We start from the raw sequence: 22,833 nt of genomic DNA on the forward strand, positions 1-22,833 counted from the left end.
TAGAAATTGTTGCTTTTGCCTCCCGTGTGAAAGGTCGCCTGTTTAGCTCCCGGGCGGAAACATTTTAAGGGAAAGGCTGTAGCTCAGTGGCAGAAAAACCTAATAAATCACATAACAACTAATAAAGGAACCACAGAACCACTAAGAAAGCAGAATGAACCATTAAGGCATCAAGAACATATTGCAGATTCAGCTTCCCAGTCTGGAGGGACCCCGGATCAGGGCAGCATACCAGTCATAGCTTTGCCATGAAAGATTCGAAAAATCCCATGTTGACAACTCAGTGGTAAATCACATATTCTGCATAGGCAGAGGTTGATTTAGATGAGTGCGACTTGTTCAACCATACCGGGAGCAGCTACGATTTAGAACTGTGCACAAGAGCCCGGAGGGGTGCCGAATTTGGGTGTTGCGCAGGGAGCCGCTGAAATTTGAGACCCCCCCAAGGTCCGCCACTGGCCTGGGGAAAGCCATAGGCTCAGACTCCAACATCTCCACTTAAAAAGGACATTGGGTTGCCCCACTGGGTAGGTGGACGAATGGCCCAATTTAGGAAAAACAAATCATAACCTATAAAGCCCTGCATGATTCTGGAGGTTATTTGAAAGACCCTTTTCTCCCTAAAGGGTGCCCCAGAACAATGCTACAATTGTGGGTGTTGGCAGGTGTGTATGTGCTGGCTTGCCTTGGTAATGGACTGGATGAGAGCCCACAGCATTTGCCTCCAAAACTTGGTGCCCGCAGCCCCACAGGAAGTGATGCTTCCTTGGCATTGTTCTCTACAAAATGCTGGAGGAGCATTTAACCGATTTTAAGAACGTTCAGTGCAGCCCTAGCTGGACCAGGCCAGCGACCCATCTCCTCCAACATCCTCTTCTCACAGTGATGAGCCAGTTGCCCATGGAAACATCAAAAGCAAGACGCAAGTGCAACGGGAAACCGTCCCTCTTGCTGTTTCCAGAAACTGCTGTTCACACAGGAGTACCAACTTGGCCCCGCGACCGTGGGTGCCTGGGGTTGTGGGTGCCATGCAATGCGCAGGGCCCTGGCATCAAAATTTGTGGGTGCCCTGCCCCTTCATGGGGAATTTTGTGGGTGCCCAAGGAGTTAGCACCTATGGCTGTTCAGGACCATGCTGCCTCTGGCCGTGGAGGGAGAACATGGCCACTGTAGCTGGTGGCCACCGAGAGCCCTCTACTCCATGTGTTTGCCTCATCCTCTTTTGTTTTTTGTTTTAAATTTAATTTTTATTAAATTTTCCACTTTAACAACCCAATCAAATCACATTAAATATTCCAAATTATACATATGCATATCAAATAATCCAAATATTCTGCCAAATTATAATTTTTTAATAGGACTTCCCATGCTTCAAGTTCGGAAGGTTCTGATCATCTCATACTTCTACTGCTTTTCATAGTCATTTCCAATGGCTCCTCTAATTCTTTCTGTTGCTAACCTTCATTCTTTCACAGCCTCTGAGTTGTTCCCACAAGTGAGTTAAAACAAACAATTATGTGTTTCTGTGTGGATTTTATGTCCATGTTTCCCCTCTAGAGCCAGTGTGGTGTAGTGGTTAAGAGCGGAAGAGTCGTAATCTGGTGAACCGGGTTCGCGTCTCCGCTCCTGACTCAGAGACAGACCTGATGGATTCAGAGACAGACCTGATAAAAGAGACAGCTAGGAAATATAATGTCCCTGCGTCCCTGTCCTGCTGTGTCCCATCAGGTGTCTATTTAAAAAAAGAAAAGAAGTGTTTAACCATCCGCGTTTTACCCTCTTGCCACAAAATCCATTTTGACAGGCAAAAGACTATTTTACCGTCACCGCAACCCTGCAGAGCCTCGGCGGCTCCATCCACTGCTATTTACACCTCCTCTGGTGCTGTGTGGTCATTGAAAAAGCCCAATCCAGTGATAAAAAAAGAAGCCTGTCTCCTACTTGGAGTCTGTGGGTTTTATTATTATTATTATAGTTGCTGACAACGCCAGGAGCTGACAACGCCAGATGCCCCTTGTACCCCAATCATTGCTCCTGCCCGTCACGCCCTGATCACGAGCTGCTTTACTCAGACGTTCTCCAAGAGGGATCGAGATTACAGGGAGACTTGACCTTGAGCTCTGGATCATGGCCGCAGATGAGATGGGTGGGAAACAGCTGGGGAGAGAAGGGGCACCTGTGGAATCTGATGATCTAAAAAAGGGCAATCTGAGCCCGAAGGGTTTTTTACACATGTTAAGCTGACATTGCTTAAATATTAACAGCACAGCTATAACAAACATTTGAAAGACCTATGTCTCGGTGACTACAGGCGCTGGCTAAAAAAATAATAATCTGCCTGCAGTTAAGAACATAAGAATAGCCCTCCTGGATTAGCTCAATGGCCCATCTAGTCCAGCATCCTGTTCTTACAGTGAATGCCCACGGGAAACCAAGGAACAGAACAGGAGCACAAGAGCATCTCTCCCCATCCTGTGATTTCCAGCAACTGTGAATTTAGAAGCATTGTTGCCTGGCCAACATGAAGACCTTTGCTTCCGCCTCGGGAACCCTCATGCCAAGTTTGGCAACAGTATCTCAAGAGGTGTCCAAATGTATGCCAAAAAAACCCAACAGGTGGAGTCACACCAAAGTCACGCTAAGTACCAACAAATATCTTCTTTATCCCCACCTGAGGTACCCTTATGCCAAGTTTGGCAGTGACATCTCAAAACGCCGTACTGTATATAATTTTTATTAAATTTCCTGTTTTGCTATTTCATAGAATCATAGATTTGGAAGAGACCACAAGGGCCATCCAGTCCAACCCCCTGCCAAGCAGGAAACACCATCAAAGCATTCCTGACAGATGGCTGTCAAGCCTCCGCTTAAAGACCTCCAAAGAAGGAAACTCCAACACACTCCTTGGCAGCAAATTCCACTGTCGAACAGCTCTTACTGTCAGGAAGTTCTTCCTAATGTTTCGGTGGAATCTTCTTTCTTGTAGCTTGAATCCATTGCTCCGTGTCCGCTTCTCTGGAGCAGCAGAAAACAACCTTTCTCCCTCTTCCATATGACATCCTGTTATATATTTGAACATGGCTATCATATCACCCCTTAACCTTCTCTTCTCCAGGCTAAACATACCCAGCTCCCTAAGCTGTTCCTCATAAGGCATTGTTTACAGGCCTTTGACCATTTTGGTTGCCCTTCTCTGGACACATTCCAGCTTGTCAGTATCCCTCTTGAACTGTGGTGCCCAGAACTGGACACAGAATTCCAGGTGAGGTCTGACCAGAACGGAATACAGTGGTACTATTACTTCCCTTGATCTAGATGCTATACTCCTATTGATGCAGCCCAGAATTGCATAGTTTTTTTTAGCTGCTGCATCACACTGTTGACTCATGTCAAGTTTGTGGTCTACCAAGACTCCTAGATCCTTTTCACATGTACTGCTCTCAAGCCAGGTGTCTCCCATCCTGTATTTGTGCCTTTCATTTTTTTTTTGCCCAAGTGTAATACTTTACATTTCTCCCTGTTAAAACTCATCTTGTTTGCTTTGGCCCAGTTGTCTAATATGTTAAGGTCATTTTGAAGTGTGATCCTGTCCTCTGGGGTATTAGCCACCCCTCCCAATTTGGTGTCATCTGCAGACTTGCTCAGGATGCCCTCAAGCCCATCATCCAAGTCATTGATAAAGATGTTGAATAAGACTGGGCCTCGTTTTACATCCTTAAGATATCAATGACTTCCCTTCTCCTTCCATGGTTCATTTTGCATATTGTAAATCCCTGCATATTTTACAAAAACTATACCATTCAGTATTCCATTATTGCATCCCTTGAAACTTATTTACACCGTTGAATTTATCTTAATTAATTATTAACAATTATTTTCCGTACATTCAATAAATGTTTTCCAATCTTCTTTAAATGTATGTTCGTCTTGTTCTCTTATTCTATATGTTAAGTCTGCGAGTTGTGCATATTCTGTCAACTTAAGTTGCCATCTTCTTTGGTTAGGACCTTGCTCATTTTCCATTTTTGGACTAACATGAACCGCAGTAGTAGCATACAAACCGGTAAATAACATTTTTTGACACCTGGGAATTCCAGTCTGAAATATCCCCAACAGAAAGGACTCTGGGGTTTTTTTGGGAAAGCACTTTTAAACACACACACCCCCAATTCATTATGGATCATTTCCCAATACGCTTTAACAAATCTACCACATATGAAAGACCGTTACCTCCACCGCTTTGCATCTCCAGCACTGCCAAAATGATGTTTCAATCTGCCATCTTGGATTCAGAAATGGTGCCAAAGTCTTCTACCTTGGGAACCTTCACTCCCAGTTTGGATGGGATGTCTCAAGAGGCGGCAAAACCTATGCTGAAAAAACAGCGAGATCATGCTAAAGTCATTTTTTGGTCCATCACCTTGATTCAAAATGGCTCTAAAGTGTTTATATCTTTTATTTTGTTTCCGCTAAGATTCGAGTGCGTCAAGGTACCACTATACTAAACAACAGGAATAAGTCCATCCCTTACAGGCCTCTCAGTGCATGCGAGTCCCATATTGCAAGCTGGGAGCCAGGGGTGGGTCTCATCCCATTTTTCCACCAGAGGCAAAAAGGGAAAGTAATGCTTTCTGACTCTGCCGTGCCCTCTCACCCTACTTCTGCACCACACCAACATGCCCCCAAACTCGGCATGCGGGAGGCATTTTGGTGGAAGCAGTGGAGTGGGTGATGCACTGCCTCTTGCGCTCCCGTCGCCCGAGGCGACCACCTCACCTGGCCCAACAGGTGGGCCGGCTCTGCTCAAGGGACGTGAGCTGGGTTTGCACAGCAGCCTCTTATGCTGAGGGCACGTTTGTGCGTGCTCACCAGCTCGCCAATCTGTTAGCAAACCCAGTTTTGCATTTTGCAGGGGACAAGTGCGAAACATTTGTTCTGTTCTTCCTATTTTTAGGCAGCTGAGAAGTTTTTGGCTGTCATGGGGACCGGGAGCCATGCACACGCCTTGGCAGATGGACGAGGTGGTAAAAAACGAGAGGAAAGAACAGAATGCACTGGGTACGATGCTTCCTATGGCAAATACGCTGCAATTTCCCTCAGTATGCCTTGTTGGTAATTTAGGACCGTTGAATGGAGGCCAGAGCTGGCCCTATAATGAGGCAGAGGGGAGCAGCCGCCTCAGGCAGCAGATGCTGAGGTGCAGGGAGGGAACAGATTGACATGTGGCCTTCTCTGTGACCCCTTTTGCTAGCCTGGTGCCACCAAGTACAGTGGAAGATAACTGCATAGCCCACCCAAAGTTTTGCAGCGCTTTGCATTGAAACCCCCACATTTTGTAGTGCCCCACAAAAGGAGTAATTGATGCATTAAACTGGGGTTCATAGCTAACACCCCAAAACCCAACGTCGCCCGAATCACTTTCGGCGTCAAACTTTGGCAAAAGTTTTGCAGCTTTTTTGCAATAAAGCCCCACATTTTGCAGCGCCCCACAAAAGGAGTAATTGATGCATCAAACTGGGGTTCATAGCTAACACCCCAAAACCCAATGTTGCCTGATTCACTTGAAACCGGCGCCAAAGGTTGGCAAAAGTTTTGCAGCTTTTTGCAGGAAAAGCTCCATGTTTTGCAGCGCCCCACAAATGGAACTAAAGACCAGGCATCCCCAAACTGCGGCCTCCCAGATGTTTTGGTGTACAACTCCCATGATGCCTGGCTAGCAGGACCAGTGGTCGGGGAAAATGGGAATTGTAGTCCAAAAACATCTGGAGGGCTGAAGTTTGGGGATGCCTGCTATAGACCCTCAAACCCAGGGGTATCATAGGGTCACCCCAGAATCCCAACATCACCCAATTCACTCCAAACCAGCACCAAACTTTGGCAAAAGATTTCTAGCTTTTGGCAGCGAAAACCCCACGTTTTGCTGTGCTCCACAAACGGAGCAATAGACATTTGCACATAACATCTCCCCATCCCCCCAGGAGAAAACCTTGGCAAATTTCCCAGGAGACTTTGGGGGAAGAGGGATGCCATGGGCTTTAAATATATTTATGACCTTAGTTATAATCACAGCAGGCCTATTGAAATTTGCCTCCATACTTTTAAAAAACATGGCCTGCCCCAAGGAATCATGGAAACTGTAGTCTGTCTAGGCTGCTGGGAACTGTCACTCAGTGTAGGGCAAACTACAGTCCCCACAATCCTTTGGGGGAAGCCACATCCTCTTAAAGTTACCTCAGCGTGGCGGAAACTCATTGGTGAGGGGGAAATGCACTCTGCACAGCTTCAGAGGTGCTCTTATTTATTCATAGTAGGGCCTTTGATAAGTGCTTTGGGTGTTTGGACTTTGGCTGCTTCCTTGCCAATAACGAGACGAGATAATTCTCTTTCTCTCAATCTCTCCTACGACCAATAATTTCCCCGCCCATTTTTCTCCCCCGCCCCTCCACCACTCCCTTCCCCTCCCCACGCGCATGCGCCGCTCTTTCCCGTCTCAAAACCAATCTTTCTCCGGTAGGCTCTCGCGAGATTTCCCTTTCTCTGCCTTTCTCCAGGAGTCTGCCGTACGTCCCATGTACCTCTCCGCGGCGCGCACGCTCGCGTTCTAGGACTTCGGGTATAAACGCCTAACCCTAACCAATCAAAGCAGCCTGTGGGAGGGTGAAAGGAAAAGGGTAGGCGTTGCGATCTCAAACGCAGCAGCCAATCCCGCCATCCTGCGCGTGCGCTACCGAACCGGACCGACCAATGGGGCTCGGGGTGCTGGGCCAATCGGAGAAGAGGGCTCGCGGAGATCGCCCAATCGGGCGTGGGCGTGTGGTGTTGGTGGGGTGGCCGTCTCTCTCCTCCTCTCTCTTTGGCCAGGCGACGGCCACGCTCCTCCTCCTCCTGCTGCCCCTCCCACCCCAGCTCCGTGTTCCCCTGAAGGGCCGGGCTTGGGAGCGCAGGTAGGCCTCAGGAGCAGCCTCGGCCTCGCGTAGCTCGCCGAGCCGGGTGATGACGACGGCGACGCTACTGCTGCCGCTACTGAGGCGAGGCCCTCGCTGAGGAAGAAGGCCGCCGCCGCCGTCATGCCGGCCAAGAGGAAGCTGGTGCCGCCGGCCCTCAACATCACCCCGACCATCGCCGAAGGGCCCAGCCCCACAGGCGGGGAGGTCGAAGGCTCCGAGTGAGTGCGTGACGGAGGCGGGGAGGGAAGCGGGTGGGGGGAGGTGTCTCCGCGGTGGGGAGGCCTTTGGAAGTGGCGCTGGGAGGCAGAAGGGGGCAAGGGGAGGACTAGGAAAGGGAAGGCAGGGGGAGGGGGGAGGGAATGTTATACTGAATTATTGTTATTATTAAGGCAGGGGGAGGAGGTGTAAGACTGAATTATTATAATTATTATTAAGTCATGGTGTATGGGGGAGGGGGTGTAAGACTGAATTATTATTATTATTAAGGCAGGGGGAGGGGGTGTTAGGCTGAATTATTATTATTATTATTAAGGCACGGTGTGTGGGAGGAGGGGTGTAAGACTGAATTATTATTATTATAAAAAAATTCCTTCAGTAGCACCTTAAAGACCAACTAAGTTTATATTTTGGTATGAGCTTTCGTGTGCATGCACACTTCTTCAGATACCGTGCATAGTGTGCATGCACACGAAAGCTCATACCAAAATATAAACTTAGTTGGTCTTTAAGGTGCTACTGAAGGAATTTTTTTATTTTGCTTCGACTCAGACCAACACGGCTACCTACCTGTAACTACTACTATTATTATTATGGCAGGGGCGTGGGGGAGGGGGTGTTAGACTGAATTATTATTATTAAGGGAGGGGGTAGGGGATGTTAGACTGAATTATTATTAGTAGGAGTAATAATAATAATAATAATAATAATAATAATAATAATAATAGCTTGTGGGATCCTCTTCCCAGAGAGGCTCCATATATTTAAGTGCCAGCCAAAAACAGTCCTCTTCATTCCTGCATTGCAGGGGGTTGGGCTGGGTGACCCTTCCAACTCTAAAATTCTAAAATTCTAGGATTCTCCCACAACCTTTGGCTCATTAAATCATCTGTTTAAAGTGGTTGGGGTTTTTTTTTGGGGGGGTGTAATTTGTTATTTGCTAGGGTATGTGTTATATATATATATATTGCAAAGCGCCCCATGGTCTTGGATGAAGGTGTAGAAATATAGGAAAAAATAATAATTGCCCACCCTTCCCCCATAAGGTCTCAGGGTAGGTTGCAGCAACTGAAAAGCATAACGCTGCCACAAAAACACACAACGTTACACAAGGTGTTGTTGTTTTTTAAAAAGTTGCTTGCGATTGTGGGAAGAAGGTGCTTCCTTAAAATACATATAAAAGTAGGGGTGTGGGGATGCAAAGGAGGGGAAGAGGAGGTCTAGGAAAGGGAATAAAGGGTGTGTGGGGTGTTAACTGAGGGTGGGCGCTTGTGGGAATAATTATTATTATTATCTGCCCTTCCCTTTAAGGTCCTGGGGCTGGTTACAGCAACTAAAAGACAACACTAAGATGAAAAACACAATGTTGCACAATGTTTTAAAACAACTTTGCAATCTCAGAAAGAAGGCATGTCCTTATAAATATGTACCTCAGGTGCCAAAAGCTGGGTCAGAAGAGGTGAGGCTTCAGCATTTACCGAAAATTATATCATTATGATTACTTGGTGAATTTGTTGGCTGCTTAGGGCAACCCAATCTGACTTACAACCAAACAGACAAGCACCACTGCTGTCCCCTGCCACATGAGAATCATGTCAAAACTGAGAGGGAAAAGTAGTAGTAGTAGAAGTAGTATGATGATGATGATGATAATTGTTATTATCACCACCCTTTTGCCTGACAGGGAACTCAAGGCAGCTTACAGATAAAAATAAGAACTTCTAAAGTAAAGTTGCCAGACGCCCCACGAGAGTTGCACAACTTGGGGGGAAGAGTTTCCACAGAAAATGCTGTCTCCTGCTGTTTCCACCACCTCGAACTTCTGAGGGCAGAGGAGTAATCAAGGGGGCACCCTCTGCCAGCCTTAGGACCCAATAGGTCTGTAGGGAAGGGGGCAGTCTTTCAACTATTTGAGGAGTTTAGGGCTTTAAACACTGTTTAATGACCTGGTGTGTTTGTGTTTATGTTTTTAAATGTTGTAAGTTGCTTGTGGGCCTTTGGGTCCCAAACTCTAGGTATTGGGTTTTTTGTGTGTGTTATTGTTGTTGTTTAGTCGTGTCCGACTCTTTGTGACCCCATGGACCAGAGCACGCCAGGCACTCCTGTCTTCCACTGCCTCCCACAGTTTGGTCAGACTCATGTTCGTAGCTTCAAGAACACTGTCCAACCATCTCATCCTCTGTCGTCCCCTTCTCCTTGTGCCCTCAGTCTTTCCTAACATCAGGGTCTTTTCCAGGGAGTCTTCTCTTCTCATGAGGTGGCCAAAGTATTGGATCCTCAGCTTCAGGATCTGTCCTTCCAGTGAGCACTTCACTTCAGAATGGATAGGTTTGATCTTCTTGCAGTCCATGGGACTCTCAAGAGTCTCCTCTAGCACCATAATTCAAAAGCATCCATTCTTTATGGTCTAACTCTCACTTCTATACTTTTTAAATTTACTGGTTGCTTCTTTACTGAAGTAACTCAAAGCGACTGACATTATGTAAGCAAACAAACATGTACATTAAAGCTAACACAACACAAAAACATCTAAAAGACCATATTGTTAAAAGGCAGGGTTGAATCATCCCACCCGCTCAAGGAGGCCGAAGGCCTGGCAAAAAAGAAATGTTTTTCGCCTTGCACCTAAAGCTATGTCATGATGGCACCAAGCAAGCATCCCTGCGGAAAACGTTCCATAATGTGGGGAGCCACCAATGAAAAGGCTCCATTCTCATGTTGTGCTCCAGACCTCCTAAGGAAGGGAGCACTGGAAGAAGGGCCTCAGATGACAATCGCAAGGTCCAGGTCAATTCATCTGGGGAGAGCTATGAGAGCCTTGAGCCACATAAGTAGTATTAGTATTATCAGTGGGTTGCATGCAACTAAGTCCTACTCAGGGTAGACCCATTGAAATGAATAAACCTAAGGTAGCCATGGCTATTATTTTCAATGGGTCTACTCTGAGTAGGGCTGTCACTGGATACAACCCAATAACAATACTTTATTAAGGCAGGCAGCTGGAAATGAGAAGTATGTCTCTTAAGAGCATGTGACTTTAAAGGGGGGTTCCATTTATGGAAGGGAGGAGGAGATCTGGGCAAGAGTGGATGAAGGGGGCTTGGACTGAGAGGTTACAATTTCATTTACTGCAAAGTAACTGCTTAATCTTTAACTCTTCTTAGTAGTGCATATAAAATTACAAAAAAACAAAAGATGAATCACCCAAAGCATTTTTTTTCAGTTGAGGGTGGTATTATTACTGAGCTAGATGTTGAATAATGGAACAGGAAGAGCAGCTGGGAGATGGGGGGCATTAACACATGTGAAGGGGGTCCATGTGGGCAGGTGGTCTGGAAAGGGACATCAACGATTGGAAGGGCTTGAGATGGGATTGTTGTTATTAATGGTGTTGGGATGGTTGTGGAATGTAAGAGGAGATGATTAATGACCACATGTAACTAGAAGAGACAGGGAGGGATATCTGTATGTGGGGATTGGAGTAGCACTGGTAATAGGTTGAGATGGGTGTTGAAGTGTTACTGTATATGAGGGTGGGGAAAGCAGGTGAGGAAATGAACCTGAGGGGGGTGGCATCTGAGAGAGAGATGTGTGTGCTATATTCAGTTGGACTTATTCCCAAGTATGGTAAGTGTGTATAGGATCTCAGCCTTAAAGAGGAATCCATATATGGAGGTGTCACAGTGGCCGGAGTGGACTACTTCAGAGTAACGACGCTACGCATCTCTGCATTTTATTCTTTTATTGGTGCTGCGTATTTACAGTGCTCAAGTCATTGCTATTTACACGGAGCGATGTTGTCAGTCGGTTTCAGAACCTCCTAATGGCTTTTGGCGCGTCTTTCTCCAACACAAAAGCTTTGGCAGACCCATCCTCTTGCCCCTCCTCTTCCTGCGTAATTCTGGAGTTGGGGGGATGGGTCTTCCCCCCTTACTTGCCCTTTCCTGTCCCACCTGGGACCCTGGCTCCTCTACCTTGCCTGAGCCTCGGACACGACTTCCTGCTTCCCCACTGGAATCGGAACTCTCCCTGCTTTCCCCTTTGCTCGGGGACGGGCTTGAACTCAGGAGGGGAGGGACTTCGCGATATCCCCTGTCCCTCACATCCACCCCCCTCCCAAGCTCTCCTTCACCCCTCCCCAGGCCCCCCCCATGTGTCGGTGACGACTGGAAGCCTAAAAACTCGGTGCTCTCCGAGCCCGTTGGTGTGAACACCTCCCCCCAGTCCTGCGAGCCCCCCCCTTCCGCCTGGGAGGACGGGAATCCCAAAAAGTCCGTGGCGTCAGAGCTGGTGGGGGTAAAAATGTTTTGCCAATCTCACCACTGCTGCTCCGCAGGACCATGCCGACGGGGGGAAAATGTGCCTTGGGGCTGGTGGCGCCTCCTCCTCCATGTACTCTGGCTTGCGGGAGAGGGCATCCGCCCTGACATTCTGCTCTCCTGGGATGTAGTGTATGGAGAAGTTGAAGTTCGAGAAGAACTCCGCCCACCGTATCTGCCGCTGGTTGAGCACCCTGGCAGTTCTCCAGAACTCCAGGTTCTTGTGGTCTGTGCACACCTGGATGGGGTGCTTGGCGCCCACCAGGAAGTGTCTCCAGTGCTGGAACGCCGCGTGGATCGCAAGAAGTTCCCGATCAAAAACTGTGTAGTTTCGCTCGGGCTGGGTCAACTTCCTGGAGAAGAAGGCACAGGGTCTCCACTCTCTGTTGGCGTCCAGTTGCAACAAAATGGCGCCCACAGCCTTATCAGAAGCATCTGTTTCAATGCGTAGGGGCGCGTCCTGAACCACGTGGAACAGGTTCTGGTCTGAGGCGAACACCCTCTTGAGGCTTTCGAACGCTGCTTGCGCCTCTGGTGTCCACCTGAACTTCTGCTTGCCTCTCAGGCAGTCAGTGATGGGAGCCGTAACTCGAGAGAAGTTCTTGATGAACTTCCTGTAGAAGTTGGCAAAGCCTAGTAGGCGTTGGGCATCTTTGCGCGTCCTGGGGCTGTGCCAGTCCAGGATGGTCTGCACCTTGTCCTTGTCCATTGCCAGCCCCTTGTCTGACAGCTTGTAGCCCAGGAAGTCCACCTCCTTGGTGTGAAACTTGCACTTCTCCAGCTTCACATACAGGTGGTTCTCCTTCAGGCGCTGTAACACCTCCCTGACGTCCTTCACGTGCTGCACTGGGTCGTTGGAGTAAATAAGGATGTCATCCAGAAAGACCAAGCATTTCCTGAAGAGTAGGGACCCCAGGACGTGGTGCATGAAGGCCTGGAAGCATGCTGAGCCCCCTTGCAACCCGAAGGGCATCACCAGATATTCAAAAGAGCCCAGAGGCGTGAACATCGTGGTTTTCCACTCATCGCCTTCCCGGATCCTGATCAAGTTGTACGCCCCCCTCAGGTCTAGCTTGGTGAAAATCTTGCCTCTGCGTGCCGCTGTCAGGAGATCATCCACTCTGGGCATGGGGAAAGCCACTGGCTCTGTCACCGAATTCAGCCGTCTAAAATCCACCACAAGACGGCGCTGTTGCGTGTCTTTCTTGTCCACCCAGAAGACCGGGCTGCCCCCTGCTGCCTTGCTTTCTCTGATGAACCCCCGCTTGAGGTTCTTGTCGATAAAAGCGCGCAGATCCTCCAGTTCCTGGTCTGACATGGCGTACAGCTTGGCTGGGGGTATAGTTGCCCCAGGCACCAGGTTGATCTGGCAGTCAAAAGGCCTGTGTGGGGGCAGGTGGTCGGACTCCGCTTCACTGAAGACCTCCTGCAGGTCCCAGTATGGTTTGGGTATCGCCTCACCCCCTTTGACGTGCATGGTGGCCACCGTGGCTATCGGAGGCCCCTCCCCTGGTTGGTGCTGCATGCAATGTTCCAGGCAAAAGTCCGATCCAAAAGTGATGCATCTCTGATGCCAACTTATGGAGGGGTCGTGGCGCGCCAGCCAGCTCATGCCCAAAACGATTGGGGGGTCTGAGATGGTGGTGACGTTGAATGCCAGTGTCTCTGAGTGCCTTCCCACCGTCATTCTCATGGGGGGGGTTTGATGAGTGATGGCCCCTCCCAGCAGCTCTCTGCCGTCAATGGTTGCCACGTGCAGAGGAAAATCCAGCTGCAGAAGCTGGATCTGGTGCTCTTCTGCAAAGTTTCTCGAGAAGAAGTTGGCTGAGGCACCACTGTCAATTAGGGCGAGGACCGTCAATGGATAGCCATTTGGGAGCGTGAGCGTCACTTCTAGAACCACTCCTGCTCTGGGAGGGGTGGGCTGGCTCTGCTCCTCTCTGTGCGGGTGGGTGGGCTGGGGCTGTTGTCTGCTGACTGTGCCTGGCTGCCGCCCCTTGTCTCCTGCAGCCAGGCTTTCCCGTTTCCCTGCTGTGGTGCTGCGTCAGTGGGGGAGGGCACAACCGTTCCCGCCTTTCCTTGCCACTCCCTGCGATGTGGGCAGTCTCTGACGAGATGCTGGGGGGAGTTGCAGAGAAAGCAATTCCCACCCCTTCCCTCCTTGCGTCTTGGCGCCGCTGGGGTTTGAAAAGCCCGCGCGCGCGCGCTATCAATCTGCATGGGTTCCTGGTCCTGACTGGCCCCAGGCGTGGCTTGAAAGGGTTGTTGAGGGAGTGGCTTCTCCTGCGACCGTGGGAACCAAGCCCGCTTTGCGCGCGTTGCTTGCTTGTCGCTCCATCTGGATTCCTGCCTCACCCCCACCGCCAGAGCCGCTTTGCTCAGTTGATCCATATTACTGGGCTTTGGACCTCTCGAGAGCTCATCCTTCACCTCCTCATGCAACCCCAAGTAAAACGCCGCTTGCATTGGGGCAGACTCCAGATCCCACCCCAATCTGTGCACCAGCATGGTGAATTTCGCCCAATACGCGCGAACTGTCATATTTCCTTGGCGTAAATTATGAAGTTCCTCCTTAGTCTGGTCCATATGACTATCGGACGAATACATCGTTTTCAAACCTTCTAGAAATAGTTTGACATTCTTCATGCAAGGATTCCTTGTTGCAATTAACGGTCTTAGCCACTCCCTGGCCGCCCCTGTAAGGTGCTCCACAATAAACGCTACTCTGTGCTCATCATCAGGGAACTCATCGTGGTGCAGCTCAAGAGCATACACAATCTCAGTCTCAAAGCCCTGAAACTCCTTCGGGTCTCCATTGAACTTGCTTACTAGGGTCCCGGCTCTCCTTCCTGGCAGCACTTGGACTTGGGGTGCCCCTCCCGCCTTGTTTTTCTCTGCATCCAGCTTGTTTTGGAGGTCTACCGCCACCGCCCTTAAATGCTGCTCTTTTTCCTGGAGCTCTCTCACCTGTTCCGCAAGTTGTAGCCGGTCGTCCTGGACCTTCTTAGTCTCCTCTTTAGCTGCCTTCAATTCTCCCTGCGCCTGCAGCGACAGCTGTTGCAGTTCTAGCTGGGCTTGCTCAGCGATCTGCCGCCACTTCTCCGCCTCTGACACGCTCATCCCGGCAACTCCAAAGTAGCCCAAAAATGATTAGGAGGTTGCTGTCACAGTGGCCGGAGTGGACTACTTCAGAGTAACGACGCTACGCATCTCTGCATTTTATTCTTTTATTGGTGCTGCGTATTTACAGTGCTCAAGTCATTGCTATTTACACGGAGCGATGTTGTCAGTCGGTTTCAGAACCTCCTAATGGCTTTTGGCGCGTCTTTCTCCAACACAAAAGCTTTGGCAGACCCATCCTCTTGCCCCTCCTCTTCCTGCGTAATTCTGGAGTTGGGGGGATGGGTCTTCCCCCCTTACTTGCCCTTTCCTGTCCCACCTGGGACCCTGGCTCCTCTACCTTGCCTGAGCCTCGGACACGACTTCCTGCTTCCCCACTGGAATCGGAACTCTCCCTGCTTTCCCCTTTGCTCGGGGACGGGCTTGAACTCAGGAGGGGAGGGACTTCGCGATATCCCCTGTCCCTCACAGGAGGAGACCAGGGTTTGGGTTGAATAATGTTTGGCGTTTAAAGGGCACCTATTCTTAGTGCCACTGGTATTGAAATGGCATGTGTTCCTGAATAGGTTGGGGGTGGGTTGAATGTTGACGGAACTGAGGCAGAAGGGAAGGCAGTGTATGGAGGTAGAGGAGCTGAAAGTGGTTTTCTTAGTGAGAGTTTGTCATTCCAGGCAAGCATCCTCTCTGATCCAGGTCTCCCAGGCCACAATGGGTCAGGGTGTCTGGCTTTTAAACCAGAAGGTTGGTGGTTTGTGCCCACCCAGGGACAGGATTCCTGCATTGCATTGGACTGGAAGGCCCTTGGGGGCCCTTCCAACTCTACAGTTCTATGATTAAATGTTTGAAGGAGCAAATTCACATGAGGAAGGAAGTCTGGGGAAGAGAATGGATTGGTAGTGTTGGCTAAGAGAGGGCGGGAGCTGCAGGCTCTGCATGCTGAAGGTCCCCAGCATCCCCAAGGTAGGATGGTTGAATTGCCAGTATCCCCAAGTGAGGCTGGGAATGTCCCCTGCCTGAAATTCTGGAGAGCCTCTGTCAGTGGCTGCAGGCAAAAACTGAGCAATGGTATGACCTAGTTGTAAGGTAGTTTCCTAGGAAAGGTGGTGGTTAAAAGGGTGTCATGGAGTTCATTTATAGAGGTGTAGAGAGATGTATGAGAGGCTGGGTATAGCCCTCTGGGAAGGGTGGCTCAGATTGAAGAGGGAGTGGTGTTAAAAGAGAGCTGGATAGATTGATACCTTGCAGGGCTGGGGTTAGATGGTAGCACATTTCGGAATGCTGAGAATTAAGGTAATGTAACACTTAAACCAGCAAGTCTTTTATGTAAGTTGCGAGAGGGCATGAAAAATGTACAGGAACAGATAACTTAAGAGCAAGTGACTAGGATCCCAGGGAGGCTGGCTTGAAATGTACTGTCTATTTTCTCATTTCTCCATTCTCCCTTTGGCGGAGGGGGAGAGGGAGTTTATTTTCATTTTAAGGTGGATTTACTGCCTTTCTACTCTCTTAAAAGTCCACCAGGACGTATTGCATTAATGCTGTATCTATTTTACAGTTTTAACAGCCAGCAGTAAAAGATAAAGGGACCACTGACCATTAGGTCCAGTCACGGACGACTCTGGGGTTGCGGCGCTCATCTCAATTTATTGGCCAAGGGAGCCGGCGTACAGCTTCCGGGTGAACCAGAGCAGCGCACGGAAACACTGTTTACCTTCCCACCGGAGCAGCACCTATTTATCTACTTGCACTTTGACGTGCTTTCAAACTGCTAGGTTGGCAGGAGCAGGGACCATAGCAACAGGAGCTCACCCCATTGCGGGGATTCAAACTGCCGACCTTCCAATTGGCAAGCCCCCTAGGCTTTGTGGTTTAGACCACAGCGTCACCCGCGTCCTGACACTCAGCAGTAGTGAAGCCAAAAGAATAGCATTGATGAGAGCAACCAAATAAGACACACACAGTTGCACCGTGCTCTGCTTTGTGTGGAATAGAAAGGCTTTCTTAACAGTGTAATTTCACACATTCTTGCTTAGAGGTGTGTCTCACTCAGTGTTAGAAACTAGCCAAGCACCAGGCGCGTTTTGTGACTGGCATGAGTCCAATTGTGACCGACCACGTGAAGGTGGTCATTAACTTCATTGTAAATGAAAAAAAGCAACTAGACCAGGGGTCAGGAAACTTTTTCAGCAGGGGGCCGGTCCACTGTCCCTCGGACCTTGTGGGGGGCCGGACAATATTTTTTTGGGAAAATGAACAAATCCCTATGCCCCACAAATAACCCTGAGATGCATTTTAAATACAGTAAAAGGACACATTCTACTCATGTAAAAACATGCTGATTCCCGGACTGTCCGTGGCCGGATTTAGAAGGTGATTGGGCCGCATCCAGCCCCCAGGCCTTAGTTTGGGGACCACTGGACTAGACATTCCATTGTGGCGACCGTAACCTAGGGTTTAAGGTGCCATTTGGTGATTAAAGTCTGTATTGAGTTTCTAACACTGGTCCCACTGTACTTAGTGGTGTTTGCTCTGAGGACACAGTTCAGTGGTAGAGCACATGCTTTGTATGTTGAGTATCCTGGGTACAACACCTGATCTTTCCAGGTAGGAATAGGAAATATTACCATGGAAAGCCGCTGCCAGCTGATGTAGAATACCTTGTAGAGCCTTATTTTATTTGTTATTTCTTAAATTTCTATACCGCCATTCATCCAAGGATCAAAGCGCAGTTAAAAGGCCATAGGTGGTTTAATGAATCAAAGGCCTGGGAGAAAAGGACTATTTTTGCCTAGCGCCTAAAGATACGTAATGAAGGTGCCAGGTGAGCTTCCCTAGGAAGAGCATTCCACAAACGAGGAGCCACTGCAGCTGACGAAGGGGGCATGTGACGAAGGGCCTCAGATGGTGATGACAGGGTCTGCTCCCATCATACCTGACCATTGGCCATGCTGACTAAGGTTGATGGAAGTTGGAGTCCAGCAAGATCTGGAGGGCCCCAGCCCTGGGGTAAACAAGTATCAGCTGGACCTGTGGCCTGGCTCAGTGTAAGATAGTGTCGTACCGGTATGTTCTTAGGATTTGTTTCATTTTTTTTTTTTAAGAAGCTCACTGGAGTAAGTTGGTGGTATGAGCGACCTTAGGGAGAAGGGCACGACAATAGAAAAGGCCTTGTGTTTCATCTGCTATAGCTTCTCATTGGAAAACAGTTCAGGACTTCTCTGTAGAGACCAATGCTGTCAAACCTTATAGAGCATTGCATTGAAAACATTACTCGTCCATTTAAATTGCTTATGAGTCAAGACTTGCTGGGCTCTGTTTATATCATCTGGTACATCTTTATTGAACATCTATCAAAAAACATCCTTACAGTGACCACCAAGAGAATGTTGGTAGATATGTTGTGGTGGTTGTTTAGTCGTTTAGTCGTGCCCGACTCTTTGGGACCCCATGGACCAGAGCACGCCAGGCACTCCTGTCTTCCACTGCCTCCCGCAGTTTGGTCAGACTCATGTTCGTAGCTTCAAGAACACTGTCCAACCATCTTGTCCTCTGCCGTCCCATCCTCCTTGTGCCCTCCATCTTTTCCAACATCAGGGTCTTTTCCAGGGAGTTTTCTCTTCTCATAAGGTGGCCAAAGTATTGGAGCCTCAGCTTCAGGATCTGTCCTTCCAGTGAGCACTCAGGGCTGATTTCCTTCAGAATGGATAGGTTTGATCTTCTTGCAGTCCATGGGACTCTCAAGAGTTTCCTCCAGCACCATAATTCAAAAGCATCAATTCTTTGGCGATCAGCCTTCTTTATGGTCTGATCGCCAAATAATTGGTAGATATGGATGATGCTAACTTCTGACTTGGGACCTTTGGACTTTCTCTAAGTAATAACATCTTTTTTGTGTATCTTAAAAGGTCTTGGGCAGTGAAAAAATCTCATTCGTAGTATGTTTTTATCTGGTTAAGCTTCTGCACTTTTTGCTTTATTGTGATATGGCAGACATTTAATCACAATGAAAATGAAGGAAAAGCCCTGCTTTTCATAACTTACAGCTACGCTGATGACTTACAGCCCATCTAAGATTAGGGGTAGATGTATTGTTATTAATAGAATTTCTCAGTTTACCCCTCTCTGTTATTTCCCCCAGCGATTACTACCTGAAATGACAGGTGTTGGCTATCCAGAAGCTGTGGGTGGAATGCTGTTCAAAGAGAGCCATATATGGGGCTCAACTAGGTGTGTTGAGGCAAATAACGTTTTCTGGGGAAGAGACTAGCCCTGTTACGCTAATATCACTGGAGAGAGGAAGGGCAACAGAAAGTGATTTAGAAGAAAACACTGTCAAAGAAATGAATTGGGCAGGGTTGAGTATTTGGGGGGGGGTCAAGAACTGGGAAGGAGAGACGTGTCTATATGGTGCTGTAAGACTGTGTATGGAAGCAGTTGGTTGGGAAGGTGGCAGGGTAGAGAATGTATGCATAATAAAGATATGGGGAGGGGGATGAGGCAAGGAATGGGGCTGTTGTTGTTTAGTCGTTTAGTCATGTCCAACTCTTTGTGACCCCATGGACCAGAGCACGCCAGGCACTCCTGTCTTCCACTGCCTCCCGCAGCTTGGTCAGACTCATGCTGGTGGCTTCGAGAACACTGTCCAACCATCTCGTCCTCTGTCGTCCCCTTCTCCTAGTGCCCTCCATCTTTCCCAACATCAGGGTCTTTTCCAGGGAGGCTTCTCTTCTTTGGTGATCAGCCTTCTTTATGGTCCAGCTCTCACTTCCATACATCACTACTTAGGAAACCATAGCTTTAACTATATGGACCTTTGTCGGCAAGGTGATATCTCTGCTTTTTAAGATGCTTTCTAGGTTTGTCATCGCTTTTATCCCAAGCGATGCTAGAGATGTGAAGGAGAAAACCTCAAAAAATTCGGGGGGCGGGGGGCGGCGGCGGTTTCCCCCCATTTTTTTCCTGAAGCCTTTTTTGTTTTTTTTCCAAAAAATTAAAAAATTGAAGAAATAAAAAACAGATTATGGAATGTTTTAATTTAACATGATGAATAAAATATTTTAAGATAAGGGGTTCAAATATTTTATAAATCATTTTTTAAAAATATGTATGGTATCAGATTATTCTAATTTCTGTGAGGACAAGCAAGTCAGGTTACAAACAGAACTCTCCAATGCAAGACAAGATACATTTCTTCCTTTAGGAGGTGCTGTTGTCACCAGAAAATAAAATGGTTTAAGTTGGTTTAAGTTTTGTTTTTGCAAGCATGTGGTATGCATTGGTTCTCTTCCTCTTCACTAGGCCTCAAAGCACTGGAAGAAAATATAGAGCAACAAAAAGGGCCTGAAAGTATATGTGCTGTCAGAGAAGTGTTATGAAAGGGTAAAAAAGAAATGAAAATATTTTGAACATTAAATGCTGTAAAAGTCTTTAAAAAGTGAAATAAACTAATTTAAGCATAAACTAATTTAAGTACCGGTAGCTAAAGTGGTTAACAGACCACACACGTCAGTGTGAAGAAATCCATAAGGTCTCATGGGCAAAACATGGGAGGTGGAGTAAGCATGTTGCATAGCAAACCGTGATGAATGATGAATGACAAGTTAATTTCAGTTCCTGTTTGGATACACTATATTTTTAATATGCTAGCTGTGATAATTTTATGCCCATTAAAATTGTCCATAGTTATATTTTATGTTTCTAAAGTAACAGAATGACTTTCAATCTGGAAAAGAAAAAAGAAGTGCTAATGTAGCATTTTTTTAATTTTTCCAAAAAAATTCGTCGTCCCCCCCCCGGGAAAAATGGTTTTTTTCCGAGCTTCAAAATTTCTGGAAATTTTACATCTCTAGTAACCACCTGCAGTGATCATGGAGCCCAAGAAAGTAAACTCTCTCACTGCCTCCATTTCTTCCCCTTCTATTTGCCAGGAGGTGATGGGACCAGTGGCCATGATCTTTGTTTTTTTGAAGTTGAGCTTCAGACCATATTTTGTGCTCTCCTCTTAAGAGGTTCTTTAATTCCTCCTCACTTTCTGCCATCCAAGTTGTGTCATCTGCATATCTGAGGTTGTTGATATTTCTTCTGGCAATCTTAAATCCGGCTTGAGATTCATCCAGTCCAGCCTTTCGCGCGATGAAATGGGAATGGGGTAGAGGAAGTCAAAAAGTGAGTTGAAGGCAAGGGCCATAGCAGAGAGGTAGAGCATCTCTGCCTTGCATGCAGAAGGTCCTGGGTTCAGGCTTCAGGTAGGACTGAAATCTTATGCTGCTGGTACCAGTCCGGACAATACTGAGCCAGAGAGACCAATAGTCTGACTCAGTACAAGGTAGCTTTATAGGTTCCTAAGGGAGGAGTATGTGGGAAATGCTTGGCTAGAGATTTGTCATGAGTTGTGATGAAGGGGGGAGCTTTGGCAGAGGGGCTGGGTACGTTTAAGAGGGTTGCCTTGGAGTGAGAATTGTTTCTAGGGATCCAAATGTAGGCTTTGCATTCTGACTTCAGAGAATCAGATTTTGCGGGGGAGGCAGTTGGTGTAGAAAGTGAGATCTGATCAGGAAGCCTAGACAATGGCGTTGAGGGCTGCTTCTTAGGAAGAATAAATTCGACCTTTGCAGAAGAGCTGCTGCTGCTATGGGAATGTCAGAATGCACCCTTAATGCACAAAACACACAAGGAGGGTATGCTAGAGAGTAAGGCTCAACTGGCAGCAGTTGGGCAAGAAAAGGGGGATAAAAGGCTCTCTCTCCGAAGCAGCTGTCCTTCACCACAAAGGGTAACATGGGATCGCCTTTACACCTTCATGCCATTGTCAGGGAGTGGGTTGCAACTCAGCACACACAGCTGGAGAGAGATCACTGAATTTCCTTACATGTTGTCTCGCTAGATAAGCCCCTTCACGAATACTACCAAATAAGTTGATAGTTGTTCAGTTTCCTAGGAAACAGTTAGAAGCCAATCTCACATAGTGAAAATCCCTAGACTCCATCACCACAATTTTGAGGGTTGTGACAACCAAGAGTGGTTTGCCATGGTAATTTATATGCAAGGCCCAGGGGATTAATCTATGGCCAGCAAATAGTCTCACTTCTCAGGCTTTGGTAGAAGCAGTGGGACAGATTGGGAATCCTGGGAGACTCAACAGTTTCCTGCCATCTTTCCTTTAAGAGCACATCTTGTTGACCTCCAGAAGAAACTGGAAGAACTGGAACTGGACGAGCAGCAGAAGAAACGGTTGGAGGCTTTTCTCACCCAGAAGGCCAAAGTTGGAGAGCTGAAAGATGACGATTTTGAGAGGATTTCTGAGCTGGGAGCCGGTAATGGTGGAGTGGTCACCAAAGTACAACACAAACCCTCAGGGCTAATCATGGCACGGAAGGTGAGGAGGAGGGTCTCATCCAATGTGACCAAATGTTTGGGGGCATCTGCAGAGGTGGCAAGAAACAGTTGAGCCATAACCAGTAAGCCTATGATGAGAGTTCTGTGGGGGCAAGCCAAATCTAGCAGGTATGTAGCCTGAGTTGGTTTAAGAACAGCTTAGTTTATAAACAACTTGGATTAAGAACGCTGCAAACCCGGAAGTAGGTGTTTTGGTTTGTGAACTTTGCCTTGGAAGCAGAACATGTTGAATGTGTTCCATTTGTAAATTGAGTCCCCCGCTGCTATGGGAAAGCACGCTTTGGTTTAAGAACGCTTTGGTTTATGAATGGACTTCCGGAACGGATTAAGTTCGTAAACCACGGTACCACTGCATTAAAGCTTCATGTGCATGCACATGAAAGCTTATGCCCAGAACAAACTTCGTTGGTCTCTAAGGTGCTACTGGACAATTTTTTATTTATTTCAACTGCATCAGACCAACACGGCTACCTACCTGAATTTGGAGACAGGTGTGTGTGTAAAAGAAAACAGGGCAACAAGTTATAGTATCAGACCAGGACTGCATTCGAATACCCACTCAGCTATGAAGTGAGCCACTCTTATCTCAACCAAACATATTCCATGAGATTGCTGAGAAGACAAACTCAAGGAGGGTGAACCATTGTATGCTACCCTGACAAGCTCAATTTGGGTGGGGTGGGGTGGATGCATGCAATATATATACAGGTGGCAACCATTATAGGTGCGTCCAATTGACACGCAAATGCTGGCACATGGGTCCTTTTGGACCCGGAAATAGTCAGAACGGTGGCATAAAGGGGCGGGGGGGAGGCTTTTATGTTCCCCACTGATGG

At 47.8% G+C, this 22,833-nt stretch overlaps 1 protein-coding gene across 1 annotated transcript in view; it reads left to right on the plus strand.

Annotated features, from left to right (window-relative positions):
* The first annotated feature begins 6,644 nt into the window (after positions 1-6,644).
* The window catches only part of MAP2K2 (mitogen-activated protein kinase kinase 2), a 43,079-nt gene continuing 26,890 nt past the window's right edge, over positions 6,645-22,833 (plus strand). Inside the window, exons 1-2 of the mRNA XM_035118435.3 lie at positions 6,645-7,165; positions 21,767-21,977. Coding sequence (XP_034974326.1) covers positions 7,068-7,165; positions 21,767-21,977 — 309 coding nt within the window. The 5' untranslated portion in view covers positions 6,645-7,067. The remainder of the gene's footprint in view (positions 7,166-21,766; positions 21,978-22,833) is intronic.

The sequence above is a fragment of the Zootoca vivipara genome, chromosome 6 (assembly GCF_965207765.1).
Source record: "Zootoca vivipara chromosome 6, rZooViv2.hap1.1, whole genome shotgun sequence".
NCBI lineage: Eukaryota > Metazoa > Chordata > Lepidosauria > Squamata > Lacertidae > Zootoca > Zootoca vivipara.